Genomic DNA, 18,065 nt, shown 5'->3' on the forward strand with positions numbered 1-18,065 from the left:
GTGAAGTTCAACGCAGATGATTCTCAGAAGTTACATACCACGATTTTGCGTCTGGTTAACGAGCAGAGCACGGAGGAAAATACTGTGCGCGATAAACCGGAGATGAAAATCTTAGGCCCTAACCTTCAAAACAAGCACGTCTTGATCAATTTTCAGTTGAGAAGACAATTAAACCGGGAAAGTACTGGTTTTGCTTCACTATGCTCGAGGGTTGTACAACAAATGCAAACCATTCCGGAGCCAACACGTCCATACTAAACCAGTCACGTTTTCGGGGTAGTGGGGAGGGGGTTACTGAAGTTTCCCACGTTTGTAGCTGTCCGCGTATATTTATTGTTAGCTCTCATTGGGTTGTGATGGTACAATTTGTCACTCTGATCCCTTTTGTTTCGCATCTCTCCATCCAGGTGCCTTTCCCATTAAAAACGCAATTCATTTCACGACTTTTTCCTTTCTGCCGTTTTCCTTGTGAATTATTTGTATCTACAAAAGCTGCCGTGCTTTAAGTGTAACTAAGCTCATTGCAGGTCACTAGTTATACTTTACCCCTCCCCCCCCTCCTCCCACTTTTCCCTAGCAAATCAATTACTTTACGACAACACTAAAATTAGGGATGTTTCAGGAAATGTGATGATGAATCGGATGATCGGTGAAAAGCGATCTTTTGTGCTGAGATAACTGCTCAAGGCAAAGATATTTTAAATTGATTTCATTTTACTCGGTGATTGATGTTTTGTCAATCGAGAGGAGAGTACAAATCCAGTGAGGGATATCTCTGTAGAAAGAACACATATCCAAACTGAGTAACCACAAAGAATAATCAGTATTCCCAGCTGCAAAATGCGAAGAATGTAGAATTTGTACGTCTAGAAGCTCCCTACAGCTATTTATCACTTATTTTCCAAAACAAACTAGCCGTGGGTGGAAAACTAAAAAATCCGGAAGGAAAGAAAGAAAAAATTGTACATTATTGTCAATCGTGGCGTCAAGGCAAGGGCTTGCTTTGGCTCGCTTGACTCCTCTTTTTGTTAATTGCGATTGAAAAGTCCTCATAAATTGACAAAATTTGCATGAAATCTAAATTTTTAAAACCTAAATTGCTGTTCCCCAGTTTGTGTCTTGTGAACACAATACAACACGACAGGACGACTAAGGCAGGTGTACCATGAAACGTCATTTTCTGTCGTCTCTTTGTCTGCGTTTTTAAGAAAGTTGACAGTTTGAAGTCTACCAACGGAAGAACAATCCATTTATTCAACTTTCTTTTGGTTATCCATTATTTTAGGGACAAAAATCGTCGCAGAATGTCATTCAAGCCTTGATTTAGTGGCATGTTGTCACACGCACTTGTAATAAAGCTTCCGTCAAAATTTAGCTTCAACTGTTTCTTTGAACGTCTGCCTAGGAAGAAGATCTGGTTGCCTAACTTGGCGAGGAAAGTGGATTTGAATTGCCCCGAGAAAGGTGCCTTTGCTCCGCTTGGCAGGTAAATGTTAGAGAAATTTATAGAATATATATCTTATGTAATCCGTTTAGTTTTAAGCTTAATTAATAAGGATTAAGACGAAGTGGGAAACTCGTCTTTAAAATGATTGTTTTCTTTCTCACTCGCATTTTCACCGTTTTGCTTTTCATCTGAGAGATTCAAAATTGTGCATAAAAGAATCCAATAGACTTCCACGCCTTTATCAATTCATTGTCTATTTGTTCCAAAAATGCGTCGATTCAGGTGAAATAAGGGTGTCTTACATTTTGCACCATAATTATTCAAAATAGTCCTCGACTACCGATTTTAAATGGCTCTCGGAGTGTGGCGAAATCCTCTCGTAAAGCTAGCTTTGACTTTTCGCTGTAGACAAAGCGACAACGAAACAATATAACCAATTTCAAATATTCGGATCTAGCCCGAATCAAATTTACAGTTACTGCTTTGAAAACTGAATTATGATAGAAAGTCACGTCGCTTTTGAGACTTATCGAACCAAGAGGATGGTATGGTTTTTTCCCGGCAAGAAGACCGTTTAAAAGTGACATCAATCCAAAAGAAACACAACGACTTTATTCTATGGAAAAGTGTTTAATTAATGTATAAATAATATGCATAATAGCTAGACATATGTATTTAAACAAGCTGGTGTTATCATTAAAACTAGACAAGAACCAAAATGCGCAACAATGGTTTTCGCATATTTTGCATTATAAGTGTTGGTTTTGTTTTCATTTTCATTTTTTATGTTTGAGTATTATGAAAAAGAATGTCCTAATTGTAATCATGGTAATTCTAAATATTTTGGTTTTTTGTTTATCAGATAGAGTACATTTATGACCATAATGGTTATATGTGCGTTCTATGAGAGATTGCCAAAAATTACAGGGGTTAGCAGCCACCTCTACAGATTTTGGTCCATTAGTAAGCAATTTTGAGACGTTGTCCATTTTCCCTTTAATAAAAAGAATCCATTGTAATACCATTTGAAGGATCCGCTGATACAGGTTGAAGTCCAGCGAAAAAGATTGATTCAAATGGCCGTTCCCACTTAGAATTATCCATCGAATATGGGTTCGTTTTACAATATAAAAGACTGCGAGGGATTTAATCTCTCGGTCCAGGAGCCCATTACTTATATGTAATACATAAGTAATGGCTCCTACTCGGTCTCAATTAATTCGATTCACTGAAGAGATCCACTTTTCAGGGTAAAAGATTCTGGTTTTCAGTTAATGACACATGTATACTCGGATTGAACTAAAAAAAACCTCGAGTGCTTCCAACTGTACAAAAGTCAAAGTTTCGAGGGGTGTGGGAATTATGGAAAATTCGCCAAGAATCACATAATGAGATTCGTCATCTTTCCTCTGAATCGTCGCCCAGATAAATAAATACCACACAACAACATGCATTCCTCTGCTCGAAAACCTACAGCATTAACACAGAATCTGATAAAGGCTTTCAAGTACGTGTATATTTCCATGATGAACGAAAATTAGCTGAACTAGCCTTGCTTTTTTTAGTTTTTGTTCAGGAGTAAGGAAAGGAAGGAGCCAATTGGAGAGGAAAGGGCTTGTTGGAGAGGGGGTCTTACCAAGAACTGGAAGCTTTTTGGCCAGTGTGTTGGGAAAGGGAGCTTAAAAAATAGAAGAGAATGTAACATAAAGGGAAGCTTAAAAGGGCGTTTACAGTATTATTGTAGTATGTGGACCGGTAATTGGCAGGTCACATTTTCGATTCGAAACTGAAACAGGACATCACAGAAAACCGACTTTTCGATTGTAACTGAACAACTGTTTCCATGTCAACTTAATGATCATAACGAGGAAAAGGTGACCAAACTCTATCTTTAAGGTAAGACTTCCAAAAGGAATAAGAAGTAATCAACCTGCCTTTTTTATAGTTTTTTTTTGCAGGAATGGTTTAAAGTAATGTAATATTTCCATTCCTTTCCCCGACACCAATATAAGGAAACCCTTATGATATTTCAGATTAAATATAGTTGTATTTTTATCGTTTAACAAAAACTTTGCAGAGCGACGAGATTTTTCTTCTCTGGGGAGTTTGCTAAAGAGCCTCGACTCAGTGAACGAACCTCATGTCGAAAACGAGGGCTGTTTTGAGTCCTCACTTTCTTTACTCGGATTAGCTGTACTCCCTACTTGTTAGGGAGCGATAGTCACGGAGGTTTTAGGAGCAATGTTGAGTATTTCATGTTAACCCTTTAACTCCCAAGATAATGGTGTTAGTTCTCCCCTCTGGTTACTACACATTTCCTTGTAAATTACTTACAAGAATTTGGTGTTAGATCAAGATAACAACTTCTACATGATAGGTTTGAGTATTCTCATAAGCTGTTTGCTGGATGATGCGAGGACATTATATAGAGAAGTTTCATGTTAATCACTTCTGGGAATTAAAGGGTCAAGTGCAATTTCAGGGGGGTCCCGTAGAAGGTCAATGAATTTAACTCTTTGCAAATTTTCCTCCTTTTTTTTTACCCTTTAACTCCTAAGATCTCATTTGTAATTCTCCTTACTGTCAACCATATTGTTCTTGTGATGTTGGTTTGGAGAATTTGGTATTGGATCAACTTATAATCCCCTAACTGATCATGTTTTTCTTCATTCTCATCACTTGTCTGCATGATATTGTATTGATATTGTAGGGAGAAATTCTGTCTTGGTCACTTATGGGAGTTAAAGGGTTAAGGGAATTGGTCTTCCTAAAATCCATCAACGATATGGAGAGTGGATTTGAGTCTGGGCTATGCTCAATGCCTCAAATAAATGGTTAAATGAAATAGCCACCTTATCAGCATGGGTACTAATTAAAAACCAACCAGAAACATCTTTCGCTGTGTTATTTGCGGATATTTTTGGTGTATCATACTGTGATGTGGAATGTGGAATGTAAGGTTTTATGTATTTTTAAAGCCCTTCCTTTCATAAAATACCCTTTGAGGGGTTTGCCATCGACATTCACATTCTGTTTGCTCGTTTCGCAACAATAACAGTGTCTCTAGAGACAAGTTAAGTCTACTAGGTATCATCAGACACACGTACGTCTTATCCAACAGCTTGCTCGGATGAGCAAGGAATCACCCATTAAGACCACTATGATTTGTCTTATGTCCTTTTTTTTTTTTCATGCTGAATTGAGTGAGAGTCTTTCACGCTCTTGTGGTTGAAATAACCCCATGATAATTCATTATTGGTATACGATCCACCTTCAGTACAGGAAGCGAATTGTTTGATGTGACACATTACACATCCCCCATAATTAATGAAATAATTTGTGCTCCGCGGGACACTTCGAAGAGAGTAGGCTTCAAGTTAAAGAAACTTCATTGTCCTTGCGAAATTCCCCTCAATTTTGTCCATAAAACAATTTTTTCAAAGAGTGAAAAGAGCTTTTATGGTTAGATATCTCATTACATGCACATATTTTTCGCTTCATCGTGCAGCTGGCTGAAACTTGACAGCTCACAATGTGTAGATCACTTCACGTGGTGAAGCAAAATCGACAAAAATTTTCTCGTGTTGGGCCGGTTTTCTGTGATGTCCTGTTTCAAGCTGAACACAGTTTCCTCTTTCCTCCATTTATTTATTCGAAGTCCCACCAGAGAAAATTTTCAGTTTAGAAATCGTCCTGTGCATCATAGAATCAACGTGCTCAACTACACTTTTTTAATACATAAGTATATATATATTTTATTTGACTTAGAAATAAGGAACTGTAATGAAGCTCTCCAAGTGAGTAGATTAAGGTATTTTGGTCCATAATTTCGTTTTAAAACGTGGCTCTACCTGGGGGTTTGGCTTCCTAGTCTGCTCAAACAGAGGGTCTCCATGGGGCAAGGGACTGGAGGGAATTTTGAAAAGCTTGAAAAACTTGGAAAACTTGGAAAACTTGAAAAAGAACACGAAACACGCCAGACCTCATCCAGGATTCTGTTTCAGGAAAATATCTAACCGATACATTTATTCAAGGCAGTTCCGTGGCTGATATCATGCGACCTTTTGGATTGCATAATACTTATCTTTTGAATTTTTGTTTACCTTTATGAGGCAGAAATTTCGGCTCCTGGTTTGAGCCTATGGTACAACAAGTTGTTGGACACTTGAAAGCGGAAACACGAGGTGAAACTGACTAAATCAAAATTCTTCAGCTTGTTTGATATTGTTCGTTTGTTTTTCTGCGGTTTTCGGTTACCTTCTTTCTTTCTTTAATTACTTTATAAATAGTCAAAAACAACCTCCTGGATGTTATACATCAATATTGGAAGAGAATATTTGATTGACTTTAAGCCGGAAAACCGCCCAACTTTTAGTCACAACAAGGCTAGCTTCATAATTTGATCAAAGCAAAAGTCAACAAATTTAATCCTCCCTTTACGGTGACAATTTTCATACCTTCTCGAATGTGGACAATGACAGTGTACTTTTACTCGGTAGCCAGACCGTCGCCTTTCTGAAGGTTTGCTCGTCAGCTATAACCCGATTAAATATAAGCACGCCCACAGTATAATTGCTCCTAATGGACACAACTATAAATAAAGCAGAGACGCTTCACGCTTAGGGGCAAAGTAGTGTCTTCATTTGCCATGCAAATCTTAGTTTTTGTTTTAACAAAACTGATTAGGATCCGAAGTTGCTGACGAGGAACAGACATTTAAAGAACTTGTTGAAAGTTGATCATACAAATCATCTTGTGAAACCACGGACAAATTTAAGAGTACGCGCGTTCTTTAGTATAATTACAAAAAAATTTCATTAGCTTCATATCTTACAAATTGCCTGGAGTAAAAAGAATAAGAGCGGGTAAGCCTTCCCATTAATTACTGTCTCGATCAACATGTAAATTGGCTTAAAATGAAGGATCGAAAACTCCAGAAATAAAGCGTAAATAGTTTATTTAGGACACTCATTAAGTTAAACAGATAAACAACTTTTGATTGACTGTAAAGAAGTAGCATGGCTGAATGAAGGACTTCGGAAAGCTCCTTGACTGTAACATTTCAATTAATTTTTTGTTATGATAAAACTCTAAAAATAGATCTTTCGAAAAGATCTGCTAAGTTGACAAGTTATTTTCCGCAACGTAAAATGTGGTATTATGAAGAATATTGGAAAGGCTAAAAAAAAGGGACGGAAACTTTAATTTGACATGAAATGTGGACGTTTAACACCAAAAGGTAGTCAGTATAAAATTATTGTCAGGGACACTACGGTTGAAGGATGTGCGGATTTGATTGCAATTTCAAAATTTTCTCACTTTTTAAAAACAACAACACCCTTGAAGTTGGTGCTTGGTGTTGTTAAAATTGTAATCTGTAGCTAGAATGACTTTTGCAATATTTCAAAATTTTCTCACTTTTTAAAAACGACAACACCCTTGAAGTTGGTGCTTGGTGTTGTTAAAATTGTAATCTGTAGCTAGAATGACTTTTGCAATATTTAAGTGGACTTCATAAGTTAAACTTGAATTATCTTACAACGTAAAAACATTACGAAAATTCAGTATTAGAAAGTACAATCTTTTTTCAATGGTTATAGTTGAGGCAGTTTTGCTCTCGATAATTTAAATTTAAGCATAAACTGTAAGGGGACAGGTCCAAGCTAAGCTCTATTTTATGCAAGAGAAACCTCAGGAATGTTTTGCTCTGTTATAAATTCCCTCTCCAGATCACTGAATTGTTGATTAAACTCTCAGTTCTTAAACTTCCTCTTCTTATTCAGTTTTCGTTGCACTCGACTGTTTTGAAACTGAAGGGTGGGAAATGACCGAAACTTTCAAAAACCATACTTAACTGAGTGCGGGAAAAAATGGAAAAAATTATAGCATAAAATTCCCTAGGTTTGTTTGTAATTTTTTCGAAAGAGATTTCCAGGTGAGAAGATTTTAACTCGTAGGTGAAAGGACTCGTCGGAGATATGTGCACACACCTCAAAGATTAAAGAGATTAATTTTGTGGCTATCTTGTTGACGTAAATTTGTCGTGGTGAGAAACATTAGAACTCTCTAAGAAAAGAAAATAATTGGAAGAGCCAGAAATTCTCAAACTTCCTCCAGAATCAATCTAAAGATAAAAAATTTGAGCATGGCAGCACTTAGTTTTCGAGGTTTGCGAAAATCTGCTATGCGTACCGTTATAATGTCTATGCTGCATATCTTTCAATTCTTCATGTCTGTTGGTATCTCGTAGAGAAGAAAGACATACCGGAGTTTATTTTCACTATTTTGGTTTCACAAAGAGTGCCGTTATGTCTTGAGCTGATTTAATAAATTTCAAATTCCTTCGGCATTCCACTTTTTATCTTTACTGCTAAGTGTTGAAATCTTGTTTAATTCTATATCCGAGTGCGGTAATTTCAAATAAAGAGCAAGAAAATAAAATCTTGAACTTCAAACTGAAATAAAGATGAACCGAGCCTTGTACAAATGTAAACAATTTGGTGTCGTAAGATCCCAAGCGTCCCTGCGTTTTATCAGGTTGATTGACCCGGAGTTGAATTTCCCTTATCTTGACCTTTACCGTTTTGTTTTTCTATTTTTACTATGATAAAAGACATGTGCATAAGTGAAGAGCTTTGCTGTTTACCGACATACTGCTTAACTGTCACAGAAGCTGACAGACTCAAGTCATGTGCAAAACGTTCTAGGCTCTTCTTCATTGCACTGTTCATTGTTTTGAATTTAATTTTTGCCTAGAAAAACTTGAGTTGGAATGAAATGTAAAAATCTTTGAAAATCATTGTGTGGATTACGTAGGGAAAATGAAAGTCCTATATTGTTGATGTGTCTAAGCATAGGAACAAATGAAAAAAGCGTTTTCTTCTAAAAGTTTTGATATATACACTAGAAAGCCACGCCTGTCTCCGATTTTATTACCTTACTTTGATTACCTTAGAGCAGACCGATAGAACTAAAGAGGCTGTTTAACAGCCTCTTCAGGCAAACTTGGAAATTGATCAATCCATCGGATCTGTGAAAAATAGTTGAATAAAGTTTTCTTGAGGGCATAAAGCGAATTTATTTTGAAAATATTATCGTGAAAATTAGTACCGCTGTGATCATTCTTTGTAAAGAACACTTTGTAAGGTAACCGGACATTACATCCCCGTGAGATTGACAATTTTTGGACATAATTGATAGGTAAACATGCTCCTTTGCAAAACTTGAAATTGATATTAGGAAACTTTCTGTGCCTACTCTTAGTCGTCGAATTTTGAGAAAATTCAGGCCAAAGTTTTTCGAAACAAATGCAGTATAGCTTCTTGTAACCACACATAAGTGGCTATATCAGAATTTGTCAGAGTCAACTCAAACCCTTTGTTCTGTTATAAACGATGCAAAAAAAAGAACGCTTAAGATACAATTAACAATAAAACGAGAAGAGAACCGAATGGCCGAACGCTCTCAGCCAAATTCATGAAAACATTAGGGGGAAAAAAAAAAACACAGGCCCTCTTAGGACAATGGAAGTAAGAATGGCGTAATTACCGGAAAGTTTTATGATCATACCAGCGATAACTACACCCTCAGTTCGATAAGGATGCAACCAGTTGTAAATGATAAATAAAAAATCGATAATAGCAAGTAAATGGAATTGCTCGGTGGAAATGAGTTATAAAATGATAAACACCTGCCGTACACAACGAAAGTTTATGAAGTCAAATCGTTAAATGAATTTTACTGAACTGACAAAATGAAAGATACTGAAGTTGATATTGAACGACGAATTATCTAGACTACGGTGACCACTAGCTGCGTCCAACAAATGACTTCGACTGACAGCTATTGTGTTCTGAAATAGCCGTCGAAGAAAGGAGAAATGATTACATTTAAAAGGCAGGATGTGGAGATTAAAAGGATTTTTGGTCCAATTGAGCCCCTAGCCAAGTCCTAAGTGTCTCCTATGACCCCAGGAGGAAACCGCAGCTTAACTCTTTTGTATTTTTCAAGTCCTTTTCTAAACGGAGACATTAATCTAAAGTGTTGAAAAGCCACTATCCAGACTCTTTCCGTTTTTTGTGTCTGGTTTCTTAGTGTATTCTTTATATTGTATGCCATCTTCTTGAAACGAAAAGTTATGTGAAAAATGACTGGGACTTAGCCGGGTGTTTTAAGGGAAATTTATTCGCAATCGAGTAAAGTGCAGTCAACCGCAGTCAAAATGCGTCCATTAGTCATCAGTAGTCTTTCAACTGAAATACAGAGTGTATCCATTTAGAAACTGGAAGAAAAAACCAGCACACATTATCAAATACTCCTATCTCGAAGGATTCTTTAAATGTGCTTTTAATCTGGGAACAAAGTATCGCGCAGCAATTTGAATACAAATGTGTAAAAAACTTAAGAGAAATTTCAACATCTAAATGTAAACCAACAATAGCCCCTATCAAGAATCAAAACCTTCCCTTTTTATGGAAACGCCTCGGGCTAAAGATCTTTCAAAGGGAAGGAGTGACTTTCAGACAACTTGTGTGAAGAATAAACACCTTTGGAAAAACAAATAAACACAAATTTGAAACGTGCTTGATGAAGATAAAAGCCTATTAGTGCATAACTTTTGATTTTTAGGATATTTAGCTCGAATCTTTGTACTTTGTTGCCAAGCTGATATCTTTATGCAAATGATTGCTTTTTAGGCAAATGCGCTAAAGCCATCTTTGTCGTAATCTTTTCGATAATAGCAAACAAAAATGTGTATGGGCTGTTATCGGCTTGTTTGCATTCCTGTTCTATCTTGCAGCCTCATTATATCTTCAATCATACGCCATCTTACATCTCTGCGGCGAGACCGTTAATCCTTCCCCAAATCGAAAAGCAATTTTGGATGCATTTGCGCTCGCGCTTTTGACAGGCTGTCAAATTTTAATCGCAAATGCAAAGATCCATTTGTCACGACAGCAAATCGTGTCAGATGTAGCGAACTGTCACGAAATGAGCCAGTGTAGTCAATTTCCCGTTGATTTAATATTTACAAAAAGAATAATGTTGCTGGCATCATGTTCGCTCCATTTTTAACGCTTAAATAGGATTTTGAGAAGAATCCAAACTATATTGACAGCTTATCTTTTGTAAGCCAAGAAAAGTGACATGAAAAGCGTGAGACATCTTCGACCCCTAAAAATCTCAAGCACAGGCTGGTGTGGGCATTTTTGAAGTGTTTTGAATGCAATGGTTGCAGTGATCTGGAATTGCGGTTTTATGTTACTCCATGTCCGATATTAGGGTGTAATATCACAACGATAAACATTCGCGTGCGAACGAAATGTTCGCCAAAAATTGACAACCGCTCGTTTGTCAAAGTCGGTGAGGACTAACACGTTAAACTTAGTTAATCCACATTTAAGAAACTCAAGTTAAGATTCTAAATAAAGTAGACAATGTAAAACAAACAAGAGACTAGGTCATTTTTTTCACCCTTCAGAGCTGTCACAACATCCTGATTTTATCCATTATCCCGATTACAGCTCGCAAACCCAAAACAAACTGAGTGGGTTTCTTTACAACATAAAGCGTCACACGTCGAGACGAATACGCAACGCTGATTGGCCTATTCCGTTGGAAACAATTTCCCGCTAATTGGCCGTTTGATGTGATTGGTTGTTGAATGGCTGAGTTTGAGAGGCGCATCTCTTGCGATCATTTCTTTAACACTAACCATGCACCGTTTGATGTTCTTTAGACTGGAAAGTGCTTGAGAGGGTCCATGCAGTGTTTGATCTCGTTCCGGCAACATGCTCGTGCTGCTTAGCACACTGTGGCTCGCCTGTGCGGTTTTCCGAAGCCAAGGTACACGAAGAGATTCCGTGATTATTTTCATACGTGATATTTCAGTTTCTCTCCGTGTGTTCGTTCATTCATCGTTTCATCGGCGAGAGAGCGCTTAGTAAGGGATCTTGGCAGCTCGTTCGCTCTTAGCTTCGAACTAATCTCGCGCCGGAGTCAGCGCTTTTGTAGACTGGTCGTTCTGTTGGTTTTAGGTCGTTAGAATTAATCACGGTTTGTGGATTTAACTGAAGAAATAATTAGGACAACCACGCGAATTCGAATGAATCTTTGCGTATTGAATTGAATGTAAATTTCCGGTGCCTTGAACTTCGTTTGCGGGTTGGCTAGGATTTACGTCAAATACAATGTGTTGGCCGTCACTGATCGTTACCAGAAATCCTCGTGATGCTCTCTAACTCTAATATTTCCGTTGTTTTATCTTGCAGCCTTCAGTTGCTGCCGAAGTGCTACTGATTTTGGTGCTTGCAAACATCACTGTAATGAGGTAATGTTCAAGCTACATACGATCTCTTTTATCTTGCCCGGCGGGACATTGAAGTTCTACGATTTTGAAAGAGAACGTTACTCTATGAACTTAAAAGTCGTTCACTTCATTTACCCATCGCCTTCAAAGAGGCGAGTGCGAAATTTCGCTCTACTTTGAGTGCGAACTTATTCACACGTATACAAGTTTATTTTAGACCGTAGGCAAATTGGATTCAAATGCCTCTCCACTAACATCTGTGTATGTTGTTGTGATTCTCTTATGTCAGTTGGAGTCCGAAACAGACGTAAGTTTACGCTATGAGAAGCTCCGTGATCTCCCGGCTTACTGTCCCGGACATTTGGTAAGGAAAATGTCACCTTAATTCGGTGTGTTTGTGCGAACACTTTGTTGCTAGTGCAAATGTCGTAGCATAATAATTATGTGCAAGTGACCCGAAGAAATGGAAGAGATAACAAGCGAATTCGCCGCCCAAAACACTAAAATCGTTTATTTTAATCCTCTTTTTTCAGATCTCTTTCTGGCGGTGCCTTAATGTTTCAAATCCAGGTGAGAAATGTGTAGGAGTAAGTAGTCGTATCTGGTTGTATTGTCAATCTAATTTCTACTAATAACTTCTGCAAATAAAAGCCTTGCTTCGTATAATAGGCCAATTAGCTTCGGTCTAAGTTTCGTCGCCTTCGTCTAAACGCCGAAGTTACGCATAATTTAGGATCTTTGTGTACTTTACAAGTTTCATAGACTTAACTGTCGTTCGTGATTAAACTTAAACGAGGTGAGAATTACATTTCATGGGAACTGTGTCTGGAAAGGTCGCGCCATTAGCTTCGGAGCGCGAGTGAGTGTTTATCCATGCGTTCAGAATTTATCACCGTTGTCCTAGGTTTAACAACTTCAAATTTTGAACTTTACTATTGTCAGTCAGGCAGAGTTTTGTTTATTCGGATGAAAGGGATTATTTTGAAATGGTTGAAGGTGAAGTCCACGTGGAAAAGCGCGTTTTCTCTTATCACTTACTCGCTGTTAATAGCAACCTTTTAACATGGCATCATCTACGATGCAAAGCGGGCCTAATGGAAAATTAATTGGGCTGTTGTATTGTCTTTTTCTCAGATAGTTATTTTTTCGTTTCCTCTGAGACCATCAACCGTTAAAGAGGGATTGCATGATTTTATTTGAAGCATTTCGGTTGATGAAAAGTTCGCATTGTAAAGGATTGTAAAGGGTAAAGTAATTTTATTCTTGTAGACAGAGGAACACCATGCGCAAAGTTTTTGTTCCAGTCGATTCGAAGCAAATGTGTATTTCTCTGATAACACACAGAGTGTTTTTTGTGTCTGCCATAGGCGATGAATATGAATTATTTGTCATAATCGACAAGAAATTGAAATTTTTGCGCATAGAAATACGTTTTTTAAAGTTATGTTTTTAACATCTCTTCTGTGCGTCTGTTTCATGTCACACCCGTATCATGAATTCTGCTAAGGGCAAACTCAATATGTTCTTGTAAGTTAGATTTCCCTCACAGATCTGTTTGGCACTGATCTTTTGTTCCAGAGAAGAAAAGGAATTATGTGTTTTAATGGGGTGTTGATGTTCTTTCACTCGGTCCTGAAATGTGGTCCAACTTGAGTAAAACGCATTGTGGAGTTGAGCAAATTCTCGTGATCTTTCATGTCCTGTGCGCGTGCAGGCAAATCTTTCGTACCAGTTGACGTATTAAAGGCTAGTTGCATCAGCAAGATAGGAGATTTCGTCGCCTTCTTGAAAGCCAAAGTTAGTCTAAGTACTTAAGAGATAATTCAGTGGCGTGTTGCATTTTTGAACAAGCGGTAACCCAAAGGGAACGCTTATTTGGTGTGGGGTTTGAGGAATGCTTTGCGGCTGCAATTATCATGTTTCGCTCTACCCCTTTTTTTAAGGGTGTAAAAAATCAAGCAGTATATTTTTATTTTTACAAAGGCATGAAATTCGATTATCTCTTACGACAGATCATAGTTAAGTAAGAGTGAACGCTTAATATCTCTTCAGTTTCATATCACTGATTCACTTTTTCGATTAAGATGAGGTTTTGGCATTTCTCCATCCAATATAAGTTCTCAATAAAGCTCTTGTTATTGTGCTCCTGTCAATGTCTTGCTGAAGAACAGAACATGCATTCCAAAGTTATTTTTACTCTTGTAATGTTCAACAAGTAATTGTTAACAGATTTTAGACACAATTAAAAAACTCCCAGATAATTTATTGGTAATTTTTTAAGTAGTAGCTTTCCCGTGAAACACGAAACTTTCATTTTGAACAACTTCGCCTTACAAGGATAGACTATTAGAAATCTGATCTCTTCGGCAAGTCTTTCTACTTTGCCGGCTTTTAAAAAACCATTAATTAAATAACATTAAGGTATTAGCCAGTGAGCTTCTTAGTGGAATAAAATTATTGTAATCTTTCAAAAAAATCCCAGTTTCATGCCTTCTGGAACATTTTGATGAAACAGTGTTAATATTTGAGGCTAATCTGCTTGGAATTAAAGGAAATTTCAAGTAATTAACCTCCTTTTGACATACAGAGGCTTGGGTCATTTCAGAAGGTGAAATATATTTCTTGTTGTTTTTAAAGATTTCTCTCCCCAATACATACCTGAAAAATTTGATCAGGGGTATGAAGTGTATAACACATTGAAAGTCATACCAATTTATAATTTGCTTGTAATTAAGACTGTGTATAAATTTGTCTGAATTACTTGAATGCAAATTTTGAAATTCTCATTTTAGATTATAAAAAACCCTTTTCTTGTCTAAATGCTCAAATAAGACTTCCCTGAAAGTCTATTTGTTTTTCATGGTCCTTGAATTCACATGTAGCCAAAGGTAACTTTTCCTGAATAGATAGTGCCTTAAAGAGAAATAAAATGTTTGGGATTATAACTTTAATTTTAAAAAAAGATTCTTAAGAATGTTGGCATTTTTGTCTGTCAAATTATGTCAGAATTATGTGTTGATGGATTTTTCACAAACTGCCTTTTGTAGTTTGACAGAGAACTCAAGCAAATTCCCAATAAGCTTTGAACTTGACAGTGGTGTATGGCAAGAATTTTATCAAACAGTATTAAACATTCAAAGGTCAGACTAGGTAAAGTTTGATTAAACGTTTTTATCAAAGGGACTCTGTTTACTTATAAATCCTGTGCTGTTAGAGTTGAGGTCTTTTTTTCCTCATAAGTTTATCATATATTTGGTTAATTCTATCTTTCAGAAGGGCATCAATATATGATAGCAGCTATCAAGGTGTCATAAATGATACCATAATTTGAGTGTTAACATTTTTCTATCATGGAGTATGACTGGATAATTTTTACAAAGGTCCCACAAGGCTTTCCTTTAGGATGAAGAGCTGGCATTCATTTCAATTTTGGGGGAATGTTGTTTATTCTAAAGATAGGTGTATACGTGCCCCATTGTTACCAGAAGGTGGTGAAAACTATGATTATAATTAATCTGCCTGAATCATGCAATCATTTTAAATTTTTTGACTGACAAACAATATAGCAGATGAATTAAAGAAAAAATTTATAGTTATAATGTTGAATTGTTATATTTCATGGAGTTTCTAGTTATATAGGCAACTTCTGGGCTATCAATACTGCTGCATGCAACTTGTTGCTGGATAATTTGATTAAGTAAAATATTAGAGAGTACTGAGATGTTTTTGAAAGGAAATGGGGTGTTTACTTTGTCTTAAGAAAAACTTCTCAGGTGTCAAAAGGTGTCTGTACAAAGCTTTTTAATGTCTCTATAAAAGGTGTAAAACACTTTTCAAAATAGTAGAGAATGTAAGATAATGTTGATGTCATGTTGGGTGCTAAATGTGCCTTTGTGGGATTGCTTCTGGCAATGGAGTGTAACATTTGTTGTATAGAGTTGTTTGTCTTAATAGATCTACACACCTTGGCTGTCATGTTTGAACAATGCAACATTTTTGAAATATAAGCATGCTGTTTCAATTGTTCCAGGATGCAAAAAAGCAATTGACTCAGTAGGATAGTCAGGCATGTGACAGTTTTGTGTATAGATGTCAAAGAGATTTAGTTGATCATCAATCAGACTTAAATCAACAAATGTAAATCTTGCCATCTGCCTTTGTGTGTGTAATTAGTCAGTGGAACAGAAATTTACATGTAAATAGCAAAATATATTGTTAGAGTTTCAGTTGATTAAGAATAGAAACAAAGATAATCACAAAAGTTTTTGTAGTTAGAGAACTTTTCAACATTAGTCTTCATCTGGGTCTAAACAGTTTGGCTAAAAAATCTTGTTTAGTGACAAATTTGGCAAACTGATCGAACATCTTTAATCACAAATGTTTTCCACTTATTGTCATTGTGCATCCTTTGTTATCCTTTGTCTAAATGTTTCAAAGTCCAAATGGCCTCGTGCTGTTGGTAAATGGACTAAAATGGGTTTGCCTTTGTGTTGTAAAACAGCAAGACAACTCTGTGGGAGTTAATGTGTTTCAATATTAATGTGAAGGAGGGCTTATTTTGATTTCAGACTTACCCCATTTAGGCCTAACAAATAATGACAGTAACTTCCTGTGTGCCATATTTGCAATCAAATCAATATACAAGAATGTACTCTAAAGAACAGAATTCAATTTAAGTTCTTGATACTTTTTGTGATGTGAATTGTATACTGTATCATTTCCTTTATACCACAGTTTAAAAACAGAAATAATACAAATTGTAAGTGGCTTTATTTTCTTAATGGACAATATGTAATTTCTGAAAGAGTTTTTTATAAAAGATATTGGAATCTCAAAGCTTTAAAATATTGAAGAGTTATGAATAGAAATTATGAAGAACCTGTTGTAGTCCAAAGCTGCTCCTTTTAATCAAAATTTATGCTTGAATTAGTGTTTTATTTTAACCTTTTTTAATGTATGTTTCTGTGGTCACTTGTAGCAGTTCAACCACAGAATTTTCATATTGGTCTTTTTGCATAAATCAGATATCTCTTGTAAACAATATTGCGAATGGAAAAGCCATGCAGAGCATCAAGAAGTTCACACACAATTTAATGCTTTGTTATAGAGCACATTAAAGCTTCTAAATAAACCCTCCTTTTCAATTATCAGCTAATGGTATCCTAAGGCATAGTTTTAATTATCCTTGAGTTAGCTCCGATCAATTAAGAGTTGCCTCACAAAGATGTTTTCAACTCTATTCCTAAACTGTTACTGTACATGAGCTGTTATAGAAGTGTTATGCTTTAAAACAGAATGATTTTATATTCAGATCAACATTTGCATGGACTGCTGAGTTAACATGTATTCTTTAAAGACCATGTGATTTCCACAAGGAAGCTGCCATTGTATTTTGTCTAAGTTTAAGTCAACAATAAAATTGGCATGCTGATTGATCACGAGGAGCTATTATATTATACTCACTTTGTATAGTCAACTATAGCCTGTGCAGATTATTAACTTCATGTGAATGGTAACATGTACATGAATACACAGATGTGTCATCCTTGAAGTTATAAGCTTCATGTGAATGGTAACATGTACACGAATACACAGATGTGTCTTCCTTGAATTTATTAGCTTCATGTGAATGGTAACATGTACATGAATACACAGAGGTGCCTTCCTTGAAATTTTCTCTGCCCACTACACAGAGATGTGGACAATATCAGTCTTATGTATCCTGAAATACCTGTTATAAATTTTATGGCTCTTTTCTTGTTGTTCTCTTTCTTAAGAGAGGTTGTGAAGGACTGCTTTAATTGCTGATGATCAGTCAAGTGATGTTGAAATTTAGGTTTCTTAGAAATGATTTGTGACTGCAGACACTGTTTCTTTACAATCTGTTGTGTGAGGAGGGATAATTTTATAAATGTGCTTTTATTTGCGAGTGGCTACATTAAATAGAGGGGGACATTTTGGGAGGGGGGGGGGGTCTGAGCAGTGCAATACCATTAAAAAATTTGGCAAGTTTGAGTTGCACAGAGGAGATTGCATTATACTCTTCAGTAGCTTGGCAAGTATGGTTTCCTACTTCTTTACAGTGGCCCTAAGAGACATTAATTTTATTCTACAGGAATCAGTAAATACATTGGAACACACTCATCAAACTATGCCAAAACCTGTTGCCTTCTTCCTTCAACGGAAAACTGTCGGAAAGCATGTCGTGAAAGAAGGCCAGCAGATCTGAAGAAAACATGTCCAGAGGCAGAAGAGGTATGTAATGACATTAAATATGAAAATAATTGTTTAAATATGATCACTGTAGTT

General features: G+C 36.4%; 1 protein-coding gene across 2 annotated transcripts in view; it reads left to right on the top strand.

Annotated features, from left to right (window-relative positions):
- Positions 1–1,217: 1,217 nt before the first annotated feature.
- The window catches only part of LOC113672561 (reversion-inducing cysteine-rich protein with Kazal motifs), a 30,212-nt gene continuing 13,364 nt past the window's right edge, over positions 1,218–18,065 (top strand). The window contains exons 1-6 of one of the 2 annotated variants that reach the window (XM_089181347.1): positions 1,218–1,486; positions 11,187–11,293; positions 11,719–11,777; positions 12,046–12,120; positions 12,290–12,326; positions 17,872–18,011. In XM_089181347.1, the coding sequence (XP_089037473.1) occupies positions 11,239–11,293; positions 11,719–11,777; positions 12,046–12,120; positions 12,290–12,326; positions 17,872–18,011 (366 nt within the window). In that variant the 5' untranslated portion in view covers positions 1,218–1,486; positions 11,187–11,238. Of the gene's footprint in view, positions 1,487–11,090; positions 11,294–11,718; positions 11,778–12,045; positions 12,121–12,289; positions 12,327–17,871; positions 18,012–18,065 lie in introns of those variants that run through there. The other variant, XM_027188861.2, reaches the window with a different exon arrangement.

This window comes from Pocillopora damicornis, chromosome 9 (genome assembly GCF_964200805.1).
Source record: "Pocillopora damicornis chromosome 9, jaPocDami1.2, whole genome shotgun sequence".
NCBI lineage: Eukaryota > Metazoa > Cnidaria > Anthozoa > Scleractinia > Pocilloporidae > Pocillopora > Pocillopora damicornis.